Source organism: Crocodylus porosus, unplaced genomic scaffold, assembly GCF_001723895.1.
Source record: "Crocodylus porosus isolate Cpor-Errol unplaced genomic scaffold, CroPor_comp1, whole genome shotgun sequence".
Lineage (NCBI taxonomy): Eukaryota > Metazoa > Chordata > Crocodylia > Crocodylidae > Crocodylus > Crocodylus porosus.
Genome location: NW_017728933.1, coordinates 4,546,762 through 4,562,409, shown reverse-complemented (window position 1 = coordinate 4,562,409; position 15,648 = coordinate 4,546,762). Strand labels below are relative to the sequence as shown.

At 52.5% G+C, this 15,648-nt stretch overlaps 1 protein-coding gene across 3 annotated transcripts in view; it reads right to left on the bottom strand.

Moving 5' to 3' along the window:
- Positions 1-15,648, bottom strand: part of ZMAT4 (zinc finger matrin-type 4) — a 104,830-nt gene that overhangs the window by 1,313 nt on the left and 87,869 nt on the right. For all 3 annotated transcript variants that reach the window (XM_019546064.1, XM_019546063.1, XM_019546066.1), the window contains exon 6: positions 11,228-11,324. In XM_019546064.1, coding sequence (XP_019401609.1) covers positions 11,228-11,324 — 97 coding nt within the window. The remainder of the gene's footprint in view (positions 1-11,227; positions 11,325-15,648) is intronic.

Below are 15,648 nucleotides of genomic sequence, written 5' to 3'. Positions count from 1 at the left end.
CTTCCTGCCCTTTGGGCAGGGGGCTGGACTCGATGATCTCCCGAGGTCCCTTCCAGCCCTAATGTCTATGAAATCTATGACATCTATGAAACCCATCCCACACTTTATTGAGGCGGGGTGAGAAAAAAAGTTCTTGCATTCATTTCAAACGTACTACCTGCTAGTTTCATTTTACGACCCCAGATTCCTGTGTTGGGAGCGAGAGTACATAATAAATCCTATTGACTGTCTCTTTGCCATTTAGTATTTTGCAAACCTTCTCGTGCCCTTCGCTCAGGCGTCTCTTTTCCACACTAAACAGGCCCCCGGCCTCTTTCGTTTCTCTTCCTACGAAAGCTTCTCCATACCATGAATCAAGCCACTCATGCTGCCCTTCTCAGGACCTTCACTGCTTCGTCTAGATTTTTTTTGGAGGTGCAAGGACCACAACTAGGCCCGGTATTCAAGGTGTGGATAAACCATAGGCGCCTAGAAAGGGGTGTTCCAGTCCATGCTGGGGGACACCCCACCTCCTCCTTTTCTTGTTACTCATTTAAAACCACGATCAAGCAAAAGGCATCTCGGTTCACCAGAGCCTCAGCGGACACCTCTTGGCAAGGGGCCGGTCCGTGTTGCAAAAGTTGAGCCTTGAAGAAGCCAAACACCGCTGTTTTTCAGAAACTTTCCATACAGACAAGGACATGCCGTCTCATTTGTGCGACGGGCTAATGCTTATTTTTCAAATGAGAGTCATTTCTCGGGAAAGCCGACACCAAGAAAAATCAACATAGCGTATACCAGACGCTCGGTGGCTTTCATACAATGATCAAAGCAACACCGGATCTCAGAGAGATCTTTCTTTATTTTCACTTCTATTAAAAGAGAAAGGAGACAATTTCATCTCATAATGAGAGAAAATATTACACCCTCCCTTTTATAGACAGTGCAATTATTCAGAGTCTCTCCAGACGCCCTGAAATAATGACAAATTAAAATGCCTTTTAGTCCCCTCTACCTTGTATAATTATTCCTCTGCTACAGTCATCAGGTCTCTAAAAGGCTTGCTCATATTTTAGTCTGCAGCCTGCGCGACACAGGACGCACATGGAAAATTTCGTGACTGTTGCTAAATGCTGCCGCCATCAAGATAAGGACTGCCATTTTGAGTCGGAGGCAGATGCAGTAGATAGCCTGGGTATTTCAGGACACTTTCTGAACTGTAACGGAAACGTTATCTTGGAAAGCGCAATCGTTTCTAAAGGAGAAATTCAGTTTGTTCTACAGATTTCCTTGCAATGAAAGCTACTTGTTAAGCACAATCAAACGTAAAGAGCAAACGACACCATCCAATTTAGTGCTTGTTTGCAAAAAAAAATAAAAGCATCGGGGGGGGGAAAAAATCCCCTGCAGCTCCGTGGCCGAGTTTGAGGAGGAGGAGGAGGAAGGCAGGCGGCGCGCTAGCACAGCGCAGATCCCGTCTCCTGCCAGGCGATGCGGGGTGGGGTGGGTGCCACGTGGGGCCAACCGCAGACTAGGCAAGCTTCAGGGAGCAGGAGCCCAGGGCCGGGAGCATGGCAGACTACGAAATCTGGCCCTGACCATGCTTCAAGGGAGCAGGCCTGCAGGGGGTTGGAGCAGAGGTCCCTACAGGACTTTTCAGACCGCGAGCCGATGCAGGTCTGCCTGCCATGCTCTAGGCAGCCGAGGTGACGACTGACAGACGGGAGAGAAAGATCACGAGTAATCGTCCCAGCAGATGCCAAGCAGGTTGCAAACACCCTGCACGGGGCTCACGGGGTCCCACGTGTTGACCTGGGAAATCACCCCGAGATACGGGTACGAGCGGAAGTGGGAAACAGAAGCAAACGCACGCACGGTCCTCCAGAAACAGGAGCTCAGCACGCACAGCAGCTGCCCAGACACTGCTTGTCTTGCCCTAACTCTTGGACCATGACAGCAAACAGGACCAGGGAGAGCATGTGGGACAGGGGTAGTCTCTGCACCCCTTGTCTGCCCAGCCTCCAGCATGTCTGGACTCTCACTGTTGCTTTTTGATGGCTCCGTGATGCAAGCTGGACGCAGTAGAGATGCTCGCGTTAGGTGCCTGGGCACTACTGTCATCCCAAAGGGAGAAATGCAGGAAAGGGACCAAGAGGAAAGAATTGATTCCCTGAATCAGAGATAATTTGGTGTCTCCGAGCATCCTCCAATCTCCCTGCAGTATCCTCCAAGGGCATCCTATGCTGGTGTCTTCGCAGGGACCGACTCCTGGGGAGTCCAGGTGACACACAGTATGCAGGTCCGCGTGTCATTTTCTTTGCTTCTTGCCACTGCGCATCCCCCGTGCGAGAGCCTACAATTACAGTCTGCCCCAACAGGCTGTAAATATTTGTTTACACTTTCTTAAATGGATTGAAAAAATATGGAAATGCAATCATGGTGCAGAGTGACATTTCTCCAGGCACGGTATTTACAATATTTTGATTAGCTCAGATTTCTGAATGGCAAAGCAGCTTATGTTAATAACTACCCTGCTCCAATTAGACATCTGTGTTCCCGCTCCTAAAAAAAAAAAAAAAAACCAACAAAAAACCCAAAGCCACCAAACGTGTTCCCCAGCAAGCCATAAATCATTAGCAGGAGGATGCACTGTGATTAGATGCCTAGCAATGAGAGAGGAGCTGCATTTATTCGTGACCTTCAGGGCCATTTCCTCTGGGCCAAATAACCAGTTCCCATCTCTGGGCATTCAGTTGGGCCCAATCCCGTGCTCTTGATTCGGGCACGCGCTCTCACAGACACAGCCGGCACACGAAAACCCGGCTCCAATGTAAAACATGATGTGGGAGTCTGGTGTGATCTACCGGGGAGGAATAGTGAGATGGGAGCTGCAGCAGAGACCCCAAGAAAGCACGTGGCAATGGTGGACCGGGAGCCCTACAAGTCCTTTATCTCTCCTTCCTTCCTGAAATCCAGCTCAGCGATAGCATCAGAGGCGGCAATACCGCCGCGGCACTGCGAGGCTCGAGCCGAGACCCAGGTCACATTGGGACAGGTATTATCCGAAGCAGAAATGACAGTCTCTGCCCCAGAAGACTTGCAGCCTAAAGAGGCACAGCAGGGAAGGGGAGAGTGGCTGGACTCCACCATTTGCAGCGAGGGAGGAGAAGGGGCTGAGCTACGCAGAGATGATCAACGGGTCTGTGCGGCTTTTATGCTCCAAAGAGTACGCTGAAGGCCACGGAGAGGCACACAAGGCATCCAGTACTCTGGGACCGGTGCCATAAGTAGCCTGGCTTTTACAGGACCGGGGACAAGGGGAGGGCAAAACACATTGCAGCGGCAGGCGAGCACTTAGGCAAGTGAAGAAGCCACGCGTCAGGCTTGCTCTTGACCGCTTTCACCCCACCGTCCAGAGATAAGGCCCTGCACTGTTCTCCAGGACTTCGTCTTTTGGTGCAGTCTAGGAAGATTCAATTAAAAAGAAACATGTTGCAGATAACAGTACGCTGGCAGCAGCTGCGGGCCAGGGCTGTACGCTCAAGGTGAACTGAAAAGCAAAGCAGCTCCTGGCAGTCTCCCTCTGCACGAATGCAGAGCTCCCGTTGAGGCTGCCCGGACAGCGCAGCAAAGGGACTCCGCTGTGTTTCGGACGTTCGCCTCTGCCACACACCTGCTTCGTCTGCCTTGTCCCTGCAGGCTGAGCTTGTTACAGGACTGGAAAAGGAGCAAGGGTTTCCTTCAGTGTGGTGTGCTGCGAGGTGGGGGAATAAATGGAAACCCCTCTCCGACATAATTCTGCTTTGCACATGCTTGGGCCAGGGGAAGGGAGTCCCCACAAAACGCCAGCGGCCTCCCTCACCGCTGCAACACCAGCCGGGGCACTTGGCCCTCGTCTCACTCTTGGGTTGGTCCAAACAGCCGGCACTGCCCCTTCTGCGCCGACTCGGAAAATTTTATTAAGACATGGCTGAGCTTCCACTGGTAAATGCTATAAAAAGAAAGAGGAACCGTGGGCTAGCTGAGCTTTTAGTCCCTGATTTGCTAATTGAGCTCCAGTCCCATCAGCTCAGATGCTGAGAAATGATGGGAGGCCAACCAAATGCCGCCTGAGAAGCAGCAGTTCAAGGGCTGCTATCCAGCGGGTTATTTAAAGCATGATTTCGGGACGACTGAGCTGGAGGTTACCTTGCAGAGGGTACTCAACAAGAACTGCAATAGAGAAAAGTATCAGCTGATGCCTGTTATCATCCAGCCTCCTGGCTGTTCAAGCTGATTTTCAGGAGCCAAACCTGCAGTGGGGTGCTCTGTGCACACCTGACCTGCCCCACCAGGGCACTTCTTTCCTTTCTGCACCCTTCTGAAGGGTGCCAACTTCATAAAGGTGCTATTTTTGGGTTGCCTTGGTGAGAGCTGCAGGCTAGCATCCAATGGTTTGTGCTGCACGAGGAAGAGATGGCCACTAAGAGAAGAAAACTGGGGTGAGGAGGCAGGAGGCCGATGCAGTACGTGATGAAGACAGCATCTATCCTCCAGGGACACTGCCCCGACATGCTGCATGTGGACTCATACGCAGGAAGCAGTATAGTCTCACTGGGTGTGTGCAGACAAAACAGGAGGCATGTGTGCACGACACTTTAAAGCAGGTTAAATGCTTTTGCACCGCTTTAACGGTGCTGGTGTTTGCATGCGTCGGCAGCGTACCGTGCATTAATTCCAGCCGCCATAGCACACGCGGCGTTGTAATGCGCCTTAAATGACTTTGGCACGCAGCAAACTCAAACACCTCCAAGGAGCTTTTGTTGGCTGCCCTACAGCCACGGAGTGAAGCACTGTTTCATCTACACACGCCTACTAATACCTGCCATGGCTAGACCAGACCACGACACCCACATGAAACAGCTCCAGTTAAAAAAGCTGCCTTTCGTTTGGTTAAAGGACCAGGGCAGCGTGCAACAAGACTGCTGCAGAAATCAAACTTTGCACAAAGTTTTCCGCTGCTGTGCCTTAGCGGTGTTAGCCCAAAGGCAGTGACTGCTTGTTGAAAGCGGTGAGGATCAGCTGGCAAGGTGGCACAAGAGACTCTTGTGGAAGAAGCATGAAAGCAGTTTTGCAGGAGATCTCAGCTTCTCTTTGGGGCCTGCAATAAGCAGGCAGATTTTCCTGCTGGTTGGGTGCTGACACCTGCCCTCACTCCACGGGAGCTATGGGCTGCCGTGTTTGATTCAGGTGGGCGTTGAGCTGCTTGAACAGGATGAGCTCTCATGAAAATCAGGGCATCAAGCACCGGAAACAAAGCACTTCTTGTCTAGGAGACAAGCAAGAGCAACTCTCGCACAAGTCTTGCGCCTGGACTCCAGACTGTGCTTATGCACGAGAGCTGGTCTGCTTTATAGAAGAAGTTTTCCATTAGGCAACGCTCTGTCAAGCCACGCATTGCGTCTCTGAACCTGGAGCCGGCTCTGTGTCGGCCTGACCTTCTGTATGCATTACACCGCCAGCACGCCAGAAAGACGGATGCAACCTCACAAACAGCATCTTCGAGAAAGAGGAAATCTGCGGTCACCGGCCAAATTAGGACAGAAGAGTTGTTTCTTGGTCTAAATCAGAGCCGCACATCTTATTGTCTCTCTACCGCACCTGCACTCCCTGACAGCTGACCAAATTCTCCATGTTAATAGACCAAGTTATTTGGCCTCACTGAAAAAAAAAAAAATGATTATGTGAATGAACAATGAGGAGAGGAAAGAGAACAAGCAAAGCAATTTCCCCATAGAAAGTGGTCAGATGAACGCCTCTAATTGGCATTCTATTATTACATTTGTACCACGCTTCCCTATGAATTTATTACTTGGTTTCTTTTTATTAAACGCCCATGAAGATCTCATGAGGCATTACCCGATTTAAATCATGATGAATAAGTGATAAGGGACTATATTTAGAAGAATGGATAAGCATATTAATTTGTGAGAGAGGCCGGTCCCACAGTGGAGGCCTGCGGCTGGTGGCTCACTCCAGCTGCCTTGCTCTGTGCCCAGATCAAAGAGTTGCAGGCTTCCTGCTCCACAACCCACGCTCCCACGGCACCAGAGACCTTGGGCGCACTGACACGAGGACAATCCAATGCTATTCACCTCTCTGCTGTTCAGATGTAGCCAAGAGCTGGTCACGAGTCCTTAATGGCAGGCACTCAAAGGAACGGGAAGGGTGAACGGCTACTGAATCTGCAGCTGAACCGTGGGTGACTTTGGAGCAAGACGTTCAACCCAAGCCAAGGAAACTCTGCACAGGAAACACCCTGGTCTAGACTCGCATTGCACAGTCTAAGAAACAGGGTGGGTGCCCAAGATCCTCTTTGAAATGCTGGTCAGAGCAAGCTGGGAGGAAGAATTTGGAAAACCAAACACCAAGACGGAGGGGGGGATCGTTTCTCTGCAAGAACTAATCATCCTAGATCTGAAGATGACATCTTGCTAATTGCAGATGATTGAAAAAATGCAATTTAGGATTGAAGAGCTAAATGAAGATGCAAAATAGAGACTATGAGGGAATGTATAATTGCCACTGTGCAGCAAGCAGCTCTTCTAATGCCATCAAAAAGTAATGCAATACTCCTCAGCTCTTCAATTTACATCCAGGCAGCTGTTCCAGTAGGAATGGGACGTGCTTTCGCCTTTTCCATGATACAACCACAGGGAGAGAGGACACCAGAGCACTCTGTATCCAAGGACAGGGATTGATCCCGGCATCACTGTCCTCCTGGGGTCCTATAAGAGAAGACAGCCAGTCAGAAAGACTGTTGCCTCGCCAAGTCGGTAACCAAGTGCCACAGAGCCACGGTGCTGTTGGGCAGAGGGGACCAGCCTGCACTTCCACTGATCACACACTGACCGACACACTCCAGGTCAGAGAAAAGGAGCCTGGGACAGAGTCTGCAACTGAGCCCAGATCACCTGAACCCCAGGCACCTTTGCCACAAGGCCACGCATGCCATCCACGAGGAAGAGGGGCTTGGGGGAGTGCTGCATCCAGTTACTGCCTGGCGGGGGCTTTTATCCTAGCCACAGGGCTAGGAGAGGTGCACGGGCCAGTGCCGCTGTGGCTGCCCAGCCTCACCTTCCAACGACCTGCCTGCCAGGTCTGGGCCCCTGGTAACATAAATGTATTCAGACCTATGGAGCTTATCCCAAGGGTGCTGGCTTTCTCCAGAAAAGAAAGGTGGAAGACACTACGTGCAGCATCACATTATACCGAGTTTCCATTCGCAAATCACGCAAGTATGTGCCAGAGTCCTGAAGGAGAGGCCGAGGCTGCTCTTTCGGAGGAGGGGCAGAACAGAAACGACTGCTTGCTGGGACGGTGCGAAATTTCGCCCCGCGTTTTGTTCCAAAGCTGTTTCGATGCGTTTCGAGCTCAAAACGGCGAAATCGGCACAAAACAAAAGCTTTCGAAACAGCTTCGAAATGAAACGAGGGAACTCGAAACATCTTGGAAGTTTGGAAACGTTTTGAGTTTCCAAGCCAGGCTTGCTGGCTTCCGCGCCGGTCCCAGGCGGCAGCACCCGGCTCCTGTCAGCCGGCAGGCAGACCAGGGGCTTGCCCACACCCTCAGGAGGGCTGCGGGGGCTGTGCTGGACTCCTCCAGGGGGTGGGGGCTGCCTATCTACCTGCCAGATGACAGGCTGGTGCTAGGCACGACCCACACCCAGCGCTGGGAAGATGGGTGCTGCCGCTGGCCCAAGGTGGCAGCACCCGGCAGGCAGATTGGGGGCTTGCAGCCCTGGGAGGACCCTGGCACAACCCCCACAGCGCCCCCGGGGGGTGCCTTCTGTCGAATCATGAAAACGGAAGTCAAATCACAACGGTGCTGTTTCACACGGCCCGACTGCTTACTGCTGATTCGACATCATCCTGATTTATCCCCCCGCCAAAAAAGTTTGGACTCCCCTTCAGCCCTCCAAAGTGTCTCTGGAATGGATGGATTTTAAGCTTCATTGCTAAACAACAAGAAAGATTTCTGAAATCTCCCTGCATGCCATCTGACGTCAACAGGGAAATAATCCTGCCCGATCTGCACAAGAAGGAGCAGCTCACAGAGACACTTGCATGGACCCAGAGGGACAGACTTCCATCTTCAACTCCCTCTGTGCAAAAATTAAGTTTATTTCCCACTGAGGGAGGACTTTTTAACCATCTTCCATTTCCCCTGAGCCAGATGAAGGGTGAAAGCTGGCCGAAAAAGACTGTTTTTTTGCAAATTCTTAGTTGGTCTAATAAAAGGTATCTTCTCTGAACCAAGAGCACTAGATTTTTGCACTTCTGTCTGTAACTGAGGACACTTTTTATACACTTCGCGTCTGAGCTCTGCCGAGTACTTCAGCCTGGAACCATTCCCAAAGCTCAAATGCAAGTGTATTAAGAGAGATTAGTTCATTAATCTACTCTTTGGTCCTACATCCCTTTATCATTTTATTTTAATAGTTCATACTAATTGACAGAGCAGATCCTCCTCAGGTCTGGCAAAGCTGGGCGATCGCTTAAACCACAGCATCAATATTTTCACTCGGAAAGACCTCATACATTATGCTCTCGACATCCCTCCAAATGTTTGGTGCCCACAAAGAGCTCCATGCTTGCTGCCCTTGAACTCCACACGAGGATTGGAGGCGGTTGGTTTTCCACCTTCACGGGTCACTACTGCCTGCTTGCTTTTTTTGTCTAACTTGGAGCCATTGGAGGGTGGCTAGGTGGCGTTCCCACGTTGCGCTCTCACAATCCCCATGCAGAGCCTGTCTCGCAGATTAGGAAAGACTATTTTTCTTAGGGAGCTCAGTGGGGACAGCCACCCCAGCACGCTTCTCATCCTAGCTTTCTGGTTTGGATTTGCAAAAGTTCAACCTGGATATGCATGGAGGCCCGCATGCCCCTCCTGTTACCCTGTGTGGGTGTCTCCCTTAGCCTTGGAGAGAAACTCAGAATAGCTTCTCTCACTGCCCCTGCTGTCTGGCAAAGAGATGCTTTCCTCTTTGCCAGGCTCTGTATTTTTCTCATGCAGTCTCACACCTTCTGTGCAACACATCTGCATCCCCTGCCCTGTGCCTATTAAGGATTTGCCTGGAATTCAAATCTTTTCTTTGCCTTACTCATTTATCTCTGGCCTTTTTGGAGAGGCGAGGGGTGGTCCCCTCCTCGGCGGACGCTGCTTCGCTAAGGGGCAACAGGCATTCATTTGTCAAGGCGTGGCATAGAGTCAAAAGCGCCGGGAGTGGACTGATCTGCATCCAGCATTCCCGATACATAAGGGCGCAGATGACTGGGTGCGTGGCAAAATCGGGTAAATTATGAGTCACGCAAGATGCGATGACGATCGAGCACTCAAGCCGGGCTGTAGATTTACGCAGTGCTTCAGAGAACAGAGCCAAGAAACATAATGCCCTTCCCCAAAGAGCTCGTATGCTAATTAACACAGATCAACATGAGAGAAGCCACCAGATAACAGGAGGACAGGGGGGACGGGAGGTGGGCTTCCAAAGGGGTGCAATTAGGAGACAAGGCCCGGTTGTTGCATGGTTTAATTAGAGCCCAAGCTCCGTATAAGCTTTATCACAGGAACATTCCCCGCAATTACAGTGTCTCAGACCTGGGGAGGATTGCAGGACCACCCCGCACCTCTGGGCCAGAGCAGGAAGCTCATTAACTGAGCTGCAGGGACCTGCAGCAAAGGGCGGGAGATTTCCTGGAAACCAGGTCCTGGAAAGCCCATTTACACCTGGCTGCACTACAAAGTGTTAGACAGTCGGCTTCCCATCAGAGCACCAAACTGCACCAATGAAATCTTAACCAGGGTTCAGAACAAGGTCAAGAGAAGGGCAGACAAAATCCAAGCCGGCTGCAGTGCCTGTGGTTTGAGTTTCTCCACCTCTTTCCTGCGCCTGTTTGGGCCGAGACGACCAGCACAAGCACCAAACATGGTGCTAAAAAACCCCCTCCTGACAGCATTTGTGACAGAGCTGAAACTTTGGGGGCTGGAGATCTCCCAAGAAGTCCTGTTTCCTGAAACCAGACCGCAGAGTGACTGAAAGTCGGCTTTAGATAAAGTCTGCTTTAAAAGCTGCCTTCTCAGGCTGGCAGGTGAGCAAAACACAACCGATGCACTCCAGGTGCACAGGACAGTCAGGTGGACCTGACTTCATCTAAGCATTTCTCCATACCCACCGGTGCCGATGTCTGAAAAGCGGGTGAGCCAGTGGTGGCCCTCAGGGGACTGTGCTCGGACTGCTGCTTTTCAACATCATTATCAGCTATTTGGATGGGGGACAGAAAAGCTCGCTGGCCAAGTTTGCAGACGACATCAAATTAGGGGGCAGCGTGGCCAGGCTGCTGATACAGGCAGACCTGGATAGGCTGGAGAGCTGGGCAGACGGGCACCAGATGAAGTTCAGCACTCAGAAGTGCAAGGTGCTCCATCTGGGGGCAAACAATCCCCAACATACCTGCAGGCTCAGTGGTGACAATTTGACTTGCACCATGGGCAAAAGGGACCTGGGGTAGTGATCAACCAGCGCTTGAACAGGAGCTGGCAGCGCGATGCGGTGGCCAGGCAGGGCAAACAACATGCTGGCATGCATCGACCGATGCATCTCGTGTAAAACTAAGGCAGTGATACTGGTGAGACCGCAGCTGGAGTACTGTGTCCAGGGCTGGGTGCCGCACTTCAACAAGGACGTGGAAAAACTTGGGAAGGCCCAGAAAAGAGCCACCCATTGGATCAGGGACTTGCAAGGCAAGCCATACGAGGAGAGGCTGAGGGACTTGGGGCCTCTTCAGTCATCGGAAGAGGAGGTTGAGAGGGGACTTGGTAGTGGCTCACTGCTATATCAGAGGAGTGCATCATGAGCTGGGTGGCCAGCTGTTCACTAGGGCACCCCGGGGAAGACCGGGAGCAACGGGGCCACTTCAGGCTCAATTCCAGGAAAAACTCCTTTGCAGTCAGGGTGTCCAGACCATGGAACAAACTCCCTCCAGGGGTGGGACAGTCACCTACCCTGGAAATCTTCAAGAGGAGACTGGACAGTCACCTCGTGGGGGTCACTTGACCCCAGCTGTCTTTTCCTGCCTAGTGCCCAATGATCGACAAGGTCCCTTCCAGCCCCCAACCATCCCTGAATCTATGAGTGTGCTCAGGTCACGGGCACGACGGGCCGACAAAGCACTGCTGTTACATATGACCCAACAGGAAAGGTACTCACTTGGTCTGATGTTTGGAGCCCTTCAGGTGAGCATGATACTGTTCTATCGAGTTCAGTGTGACGTTGCAGATGTTGCACGTGTAACTGCGCTTCAGACCTGTGAACAAAACCCAACAGTTCGGTTAGCTGCGCCCCGTCACCAATGCTGCAAAGCAGCTGCGACTACAACACGTCCGTCTCGGCACGCTCTTAAGTGCGAGCCTGAGACCTGATACCGGAGATAAAACTTTTGTGTTGCAGAAGTGGGACAAGCTGTTTAAGAATAACCTGCTTTGTGCATGCAAATAAAAGAGGAGCTCTCTCATCCTGCCAAAAACTAATTGCCAGGGGAAAAGGAGGATGTAATGCATGGGAGAGACGCTACGACTCGCCATTCTTCTCTTGCTCCATCTGCGCGCCACACATGCCCTGGCCACTGTCTTGCTGCACGTGCTTCAAATTGGGCCTGTTGTTTTCAATGGCTAAATGCTTTCTAATGCAGATGAAGCCAGTGAGACCATGGAGCAGAGGGGAAGATCGACCCCTCTCAGGTCAGACTGTGGGTAAGTGCCTGCCTGCTATACAACCTACTGCTGGGAATCAAAATGGCAGCTATTCACACCTTGCGTCTCTCTGAATATTTCCAATTTACTCAATTCCTTTGAATCCAACTGCTGAACTACCGCGTTTCTTACGCGACGGCCAGCCCAGCGGCGCTAAGCTCCTGCGGCACAGGAGCCGTAGGGATAGCCAGATGCAGCTCCACAGCGCTGGGTTGTCTGAGCAAGTGGGGCTGCTGGCAAATCTTTTGCCAAGGCCAATCTCCTGCCAGTTTGTCACAGTACCGTCCCTCTCTGCCTCCTCTCCATGATTTTACCACCACACCCATGGCATACGAGAGTCCCTGCCTCTTCCTCTCATTCTCCTTGGTAGTTGGCACGATCCACAGCGACTCCTTGGTGTAGTTATCGGCTAGGCATTTTGGGACGATGAGGCACCAACTTGCACTTAGCCATCAAAATAAGAGGTCTCATATTTGGGGTGCACAGAATCAGGAGGTCCCCTCTAGGCTACCCCCCTGCTCCAAGCAGGACCAGCCCCAGCTACATCATCCCAGCCAAAGCTCTGTCCAGCTGGGTTTTCAAAACCTCCACCACCTCTCTGGATAACCTATTCCAGCGTTTTACTACCCTCCTAGTGAGACAATTCATCTGCACATTGGCCGCTGAGTGCCTCTTCAAAGCTGTCCCCCTGCTTGAGTGTCTGAGCCCCTGAGAATGGAGACCTGGGTGAGGCTGGCCCAACAGATCGACTGCTAGGTGTAACGTCAGTCTGGAGCACTCGATAACAGTCTGCCACTCGAGGCAGCTCCTGGCGCGCGGACATCAGCTTTCACTTCCATCCTTGCAACACAAGGTGCTGGCTGCCGCACCGCTGAACACAAAACAGCACCTCGACAGGCTGGGCATTGTGACGGCTGTCCAAAGACAAAGCTTTCGAGCAGAAAAAAAAGAAATGCCCACCCATCTATTGGCTGCCTGCTCTGCACCGTTTCATTTTGCATTCGATTGGTACGGCAAGGTGCCCCTTGGCCAGGAAGCACTGCGTTTGATTGGGGGGGTGGCTGCAGGGGATGGGTCTGCAAACGCAGCCGTCCAGTTATCGGCGCCAACAAATGCAAGCAGTGGTAGCGCAAGTGAGCGCACCAACGCGGACCCAGCTGGAGTAGCCGTTCAGGTCCAGCCTCACCTACCTCCGCAGGCAGACGCTGTCTCGGACACACTTGGCACGGCGATGGAAGCAGAGATACTCGATGACCTGCTGCCTGCCCTGTCCTCCTCACTGGGGAAAGGGCCTTTCCTTCACACGGCCCTGAAAATCGGTATGAAGTGCGCACTTCCTGACCCATCTCACTGCTCCTTGTCAAGGACAGGCACACCCCCTCCTCGTCTACTTTGTCCCTCCTGGAGCACAGAGAAGGGCCTTGCTTTCAGCTGCCGTGCTGCCCGAAGTCAGTGCTCGGCCTCCAGGCTCGGATGGCCAGGCAGCAAGGAGGCAATTCAGCGGGCTCCTGCACGCTTGTCACCAAAGGAACGGCACGATGCAGGATGAGCAAACATCACAGCGAAGGTGTGTGCACAGTCCAGAGCTCGAGAACCGGCCACCCGCCGGGAAACCAACCTGTGGCCAGACTCCTCGCCAGAGCTGACCTGTAAAGTGGGTCCCCAAAAGCCCTTGGAGGGAGGCCCTCAGATGCTCACCATCTCCAAGAGCTATTTACTTGCTCCTAGCAAGCGTGCTCAGAAGACGAGGTTGCATTTTTATTACGATTATAAATTGGGAGCCGTGCACGTGGAAGCAAGACAGCCGAAAACGTGCAAGTTAGCTCCGAAGAGATTTCTGATTGGATCGTAAGACACCTACAGAATAACACGAGGTGTTACAAAAGCAATCGGGACTTGGTGTTACACGCACAAGGAGGAAGAGGCTGATACGGGTACATCCTAACCACTTTTTCTTGGTTAAAAAGAAGAGAGTTAAACAGCCGCAAGGTTAATATAGCTACTGCTGCGTCAGGGTCCGATGCCGATATTTGTCTAGACCAAGTGCTTTCTGAGACGGCCCTTGCCCATCAACACCATTCCAGCGCCTCTTCTGCAGCGCATCCGTTCAACCGCAGTCTTCCCAGGGTGCTGAAGGAAACGGACCGTGCACACAAATCACAGTAAATCAATCCCTGGGATCACCACAGAAATGCAGAGCAACCGATAGCCAAAGACGCGTGCCAAAAGCGTGGCTTCTCTTTGCTGTGGGCTTTCTGTTGCCCACCATGGCTGATGTTGCTGCTGAGTCCAGCGCAGTCGGCAGACTACAATTGCCCTGGAGAACTGAAACCCCAAAAGCAAGTTCCCAGGGAACCGGCAGCTCTGGAAAATGGCCGGGCCACGATGGGCCATGTCTCCCAGGACAGCACGCAGCCCATCAGCCCCCCACACCAGCCGACTTCCCTCCTGATGCGCGTCAGTTCAGATTCTCCGGAGAACGGCGCCGTTTCCTCCAAGCCTCCCGCATTTACTCCGAGCGCTTGGCATGCTCCCCTCCTTTGCGCAGAAAGCAACGATCTGTCAGGTGCCGCTCAGGCTTTGTCATTACTTACACACCACCGCTCCTCTGGTGCCTCGCTAGACAGGCCTGTATCCCACACGCTCTTTGGTGGCTGCTTGCAAGTGCAGGAGAAAGCGATGTTGCTGCGGAGGTTTCTTTAGATCTCCCCCTGGTTTCTGACATTGCAGATCTCGGATGATTTGTTGTTCCACTCTCTTCCCACCCCTGAGTGATTTAGGCCAAGAAATGGGGCGGGTGCTGGGGTCTTTGTCTTTTGCAGCAGAAGCTAAAAGCCCGTGCAGAACGAGAAGGCCCCTGTGACAGATGCTCTCTGCAGTTATAAGACATCCTTTACCGGAGGATGTCAAAGCACTTGCTAAGTGTTGGCACATCACAGGCCCCCTCTAACTCTGGGGACATACGGGGACACCAAGAGGCTGGGAGCGCAGGGGGATCTGCCATTGCACGGCAGAGTGAGGAGGAGAACGCAGGAGTCTGGGCCCCGTTGAAGGAGGGGGCCATGCCCCTGGCAGCCGCACCTCCTTGCCCACGCCCCGATGCAGGGAGGGGTTTCTCTGCACTCTTTGGCCCACAGCACCGAGGTGGCTCTGGTCCTTCAACAGCAACAGCAAGCCCCAAAATCCCAGCCTGCAACATCTGTGCAAAGCTCGCAGGGGGTGCAGCAGCCACCGTGCTCCCCAACACATCTGACGGGCCAGCAGCGGATCACGCCAGAGGCTGGGGTTTACACTGCAGTCATTCGGGCAGGCACGGCCCTGCCTGCGGATGACGGGACACGGGACAAAGAAAGGACTTACTTGCTTCCCACCACCCAAGCTGTTGGCAGGGTGGAAAGGTACAGGAGAACCAGGTCCTGGCTGGCAGAAATCCAGCGTGGGGCACCAAGAGACAATGCAACGGGGAGCCTGCCTTTGCCCCAGAAGAAAGGACAAAGGCTCCTTTCTCTCCGCAGAGTTCAGGCCATTCGACTCCGTTGGTCTTTAACCTTGGGGAAGGGATGCGCTGGCTTCCAAACAGATTTACAGGAACGGTCGTTTAAGGGCTTCCTTTAACATCTTTTCTTTGAATAGACAGAGGGGAAGAGAATGCCCGTTAAACGCCCGTCTCTCTTGCGGACAGTCTCAAAAAGGAGATGGCAATCTCAGGGTTTTATACTGCAAGCACAATCCTACATAAATAAAACACAGAAAGACCCAGTACTTACCACTGTCCCTAGTTTGTGGTCTCCCTTGGTATTCTGTATGGAGCAGAGAGATCGGAACCCCCCGGCCCCCCACGTCTCCCTTTCTTGTGTATGCTAACCACCTAACGATTCC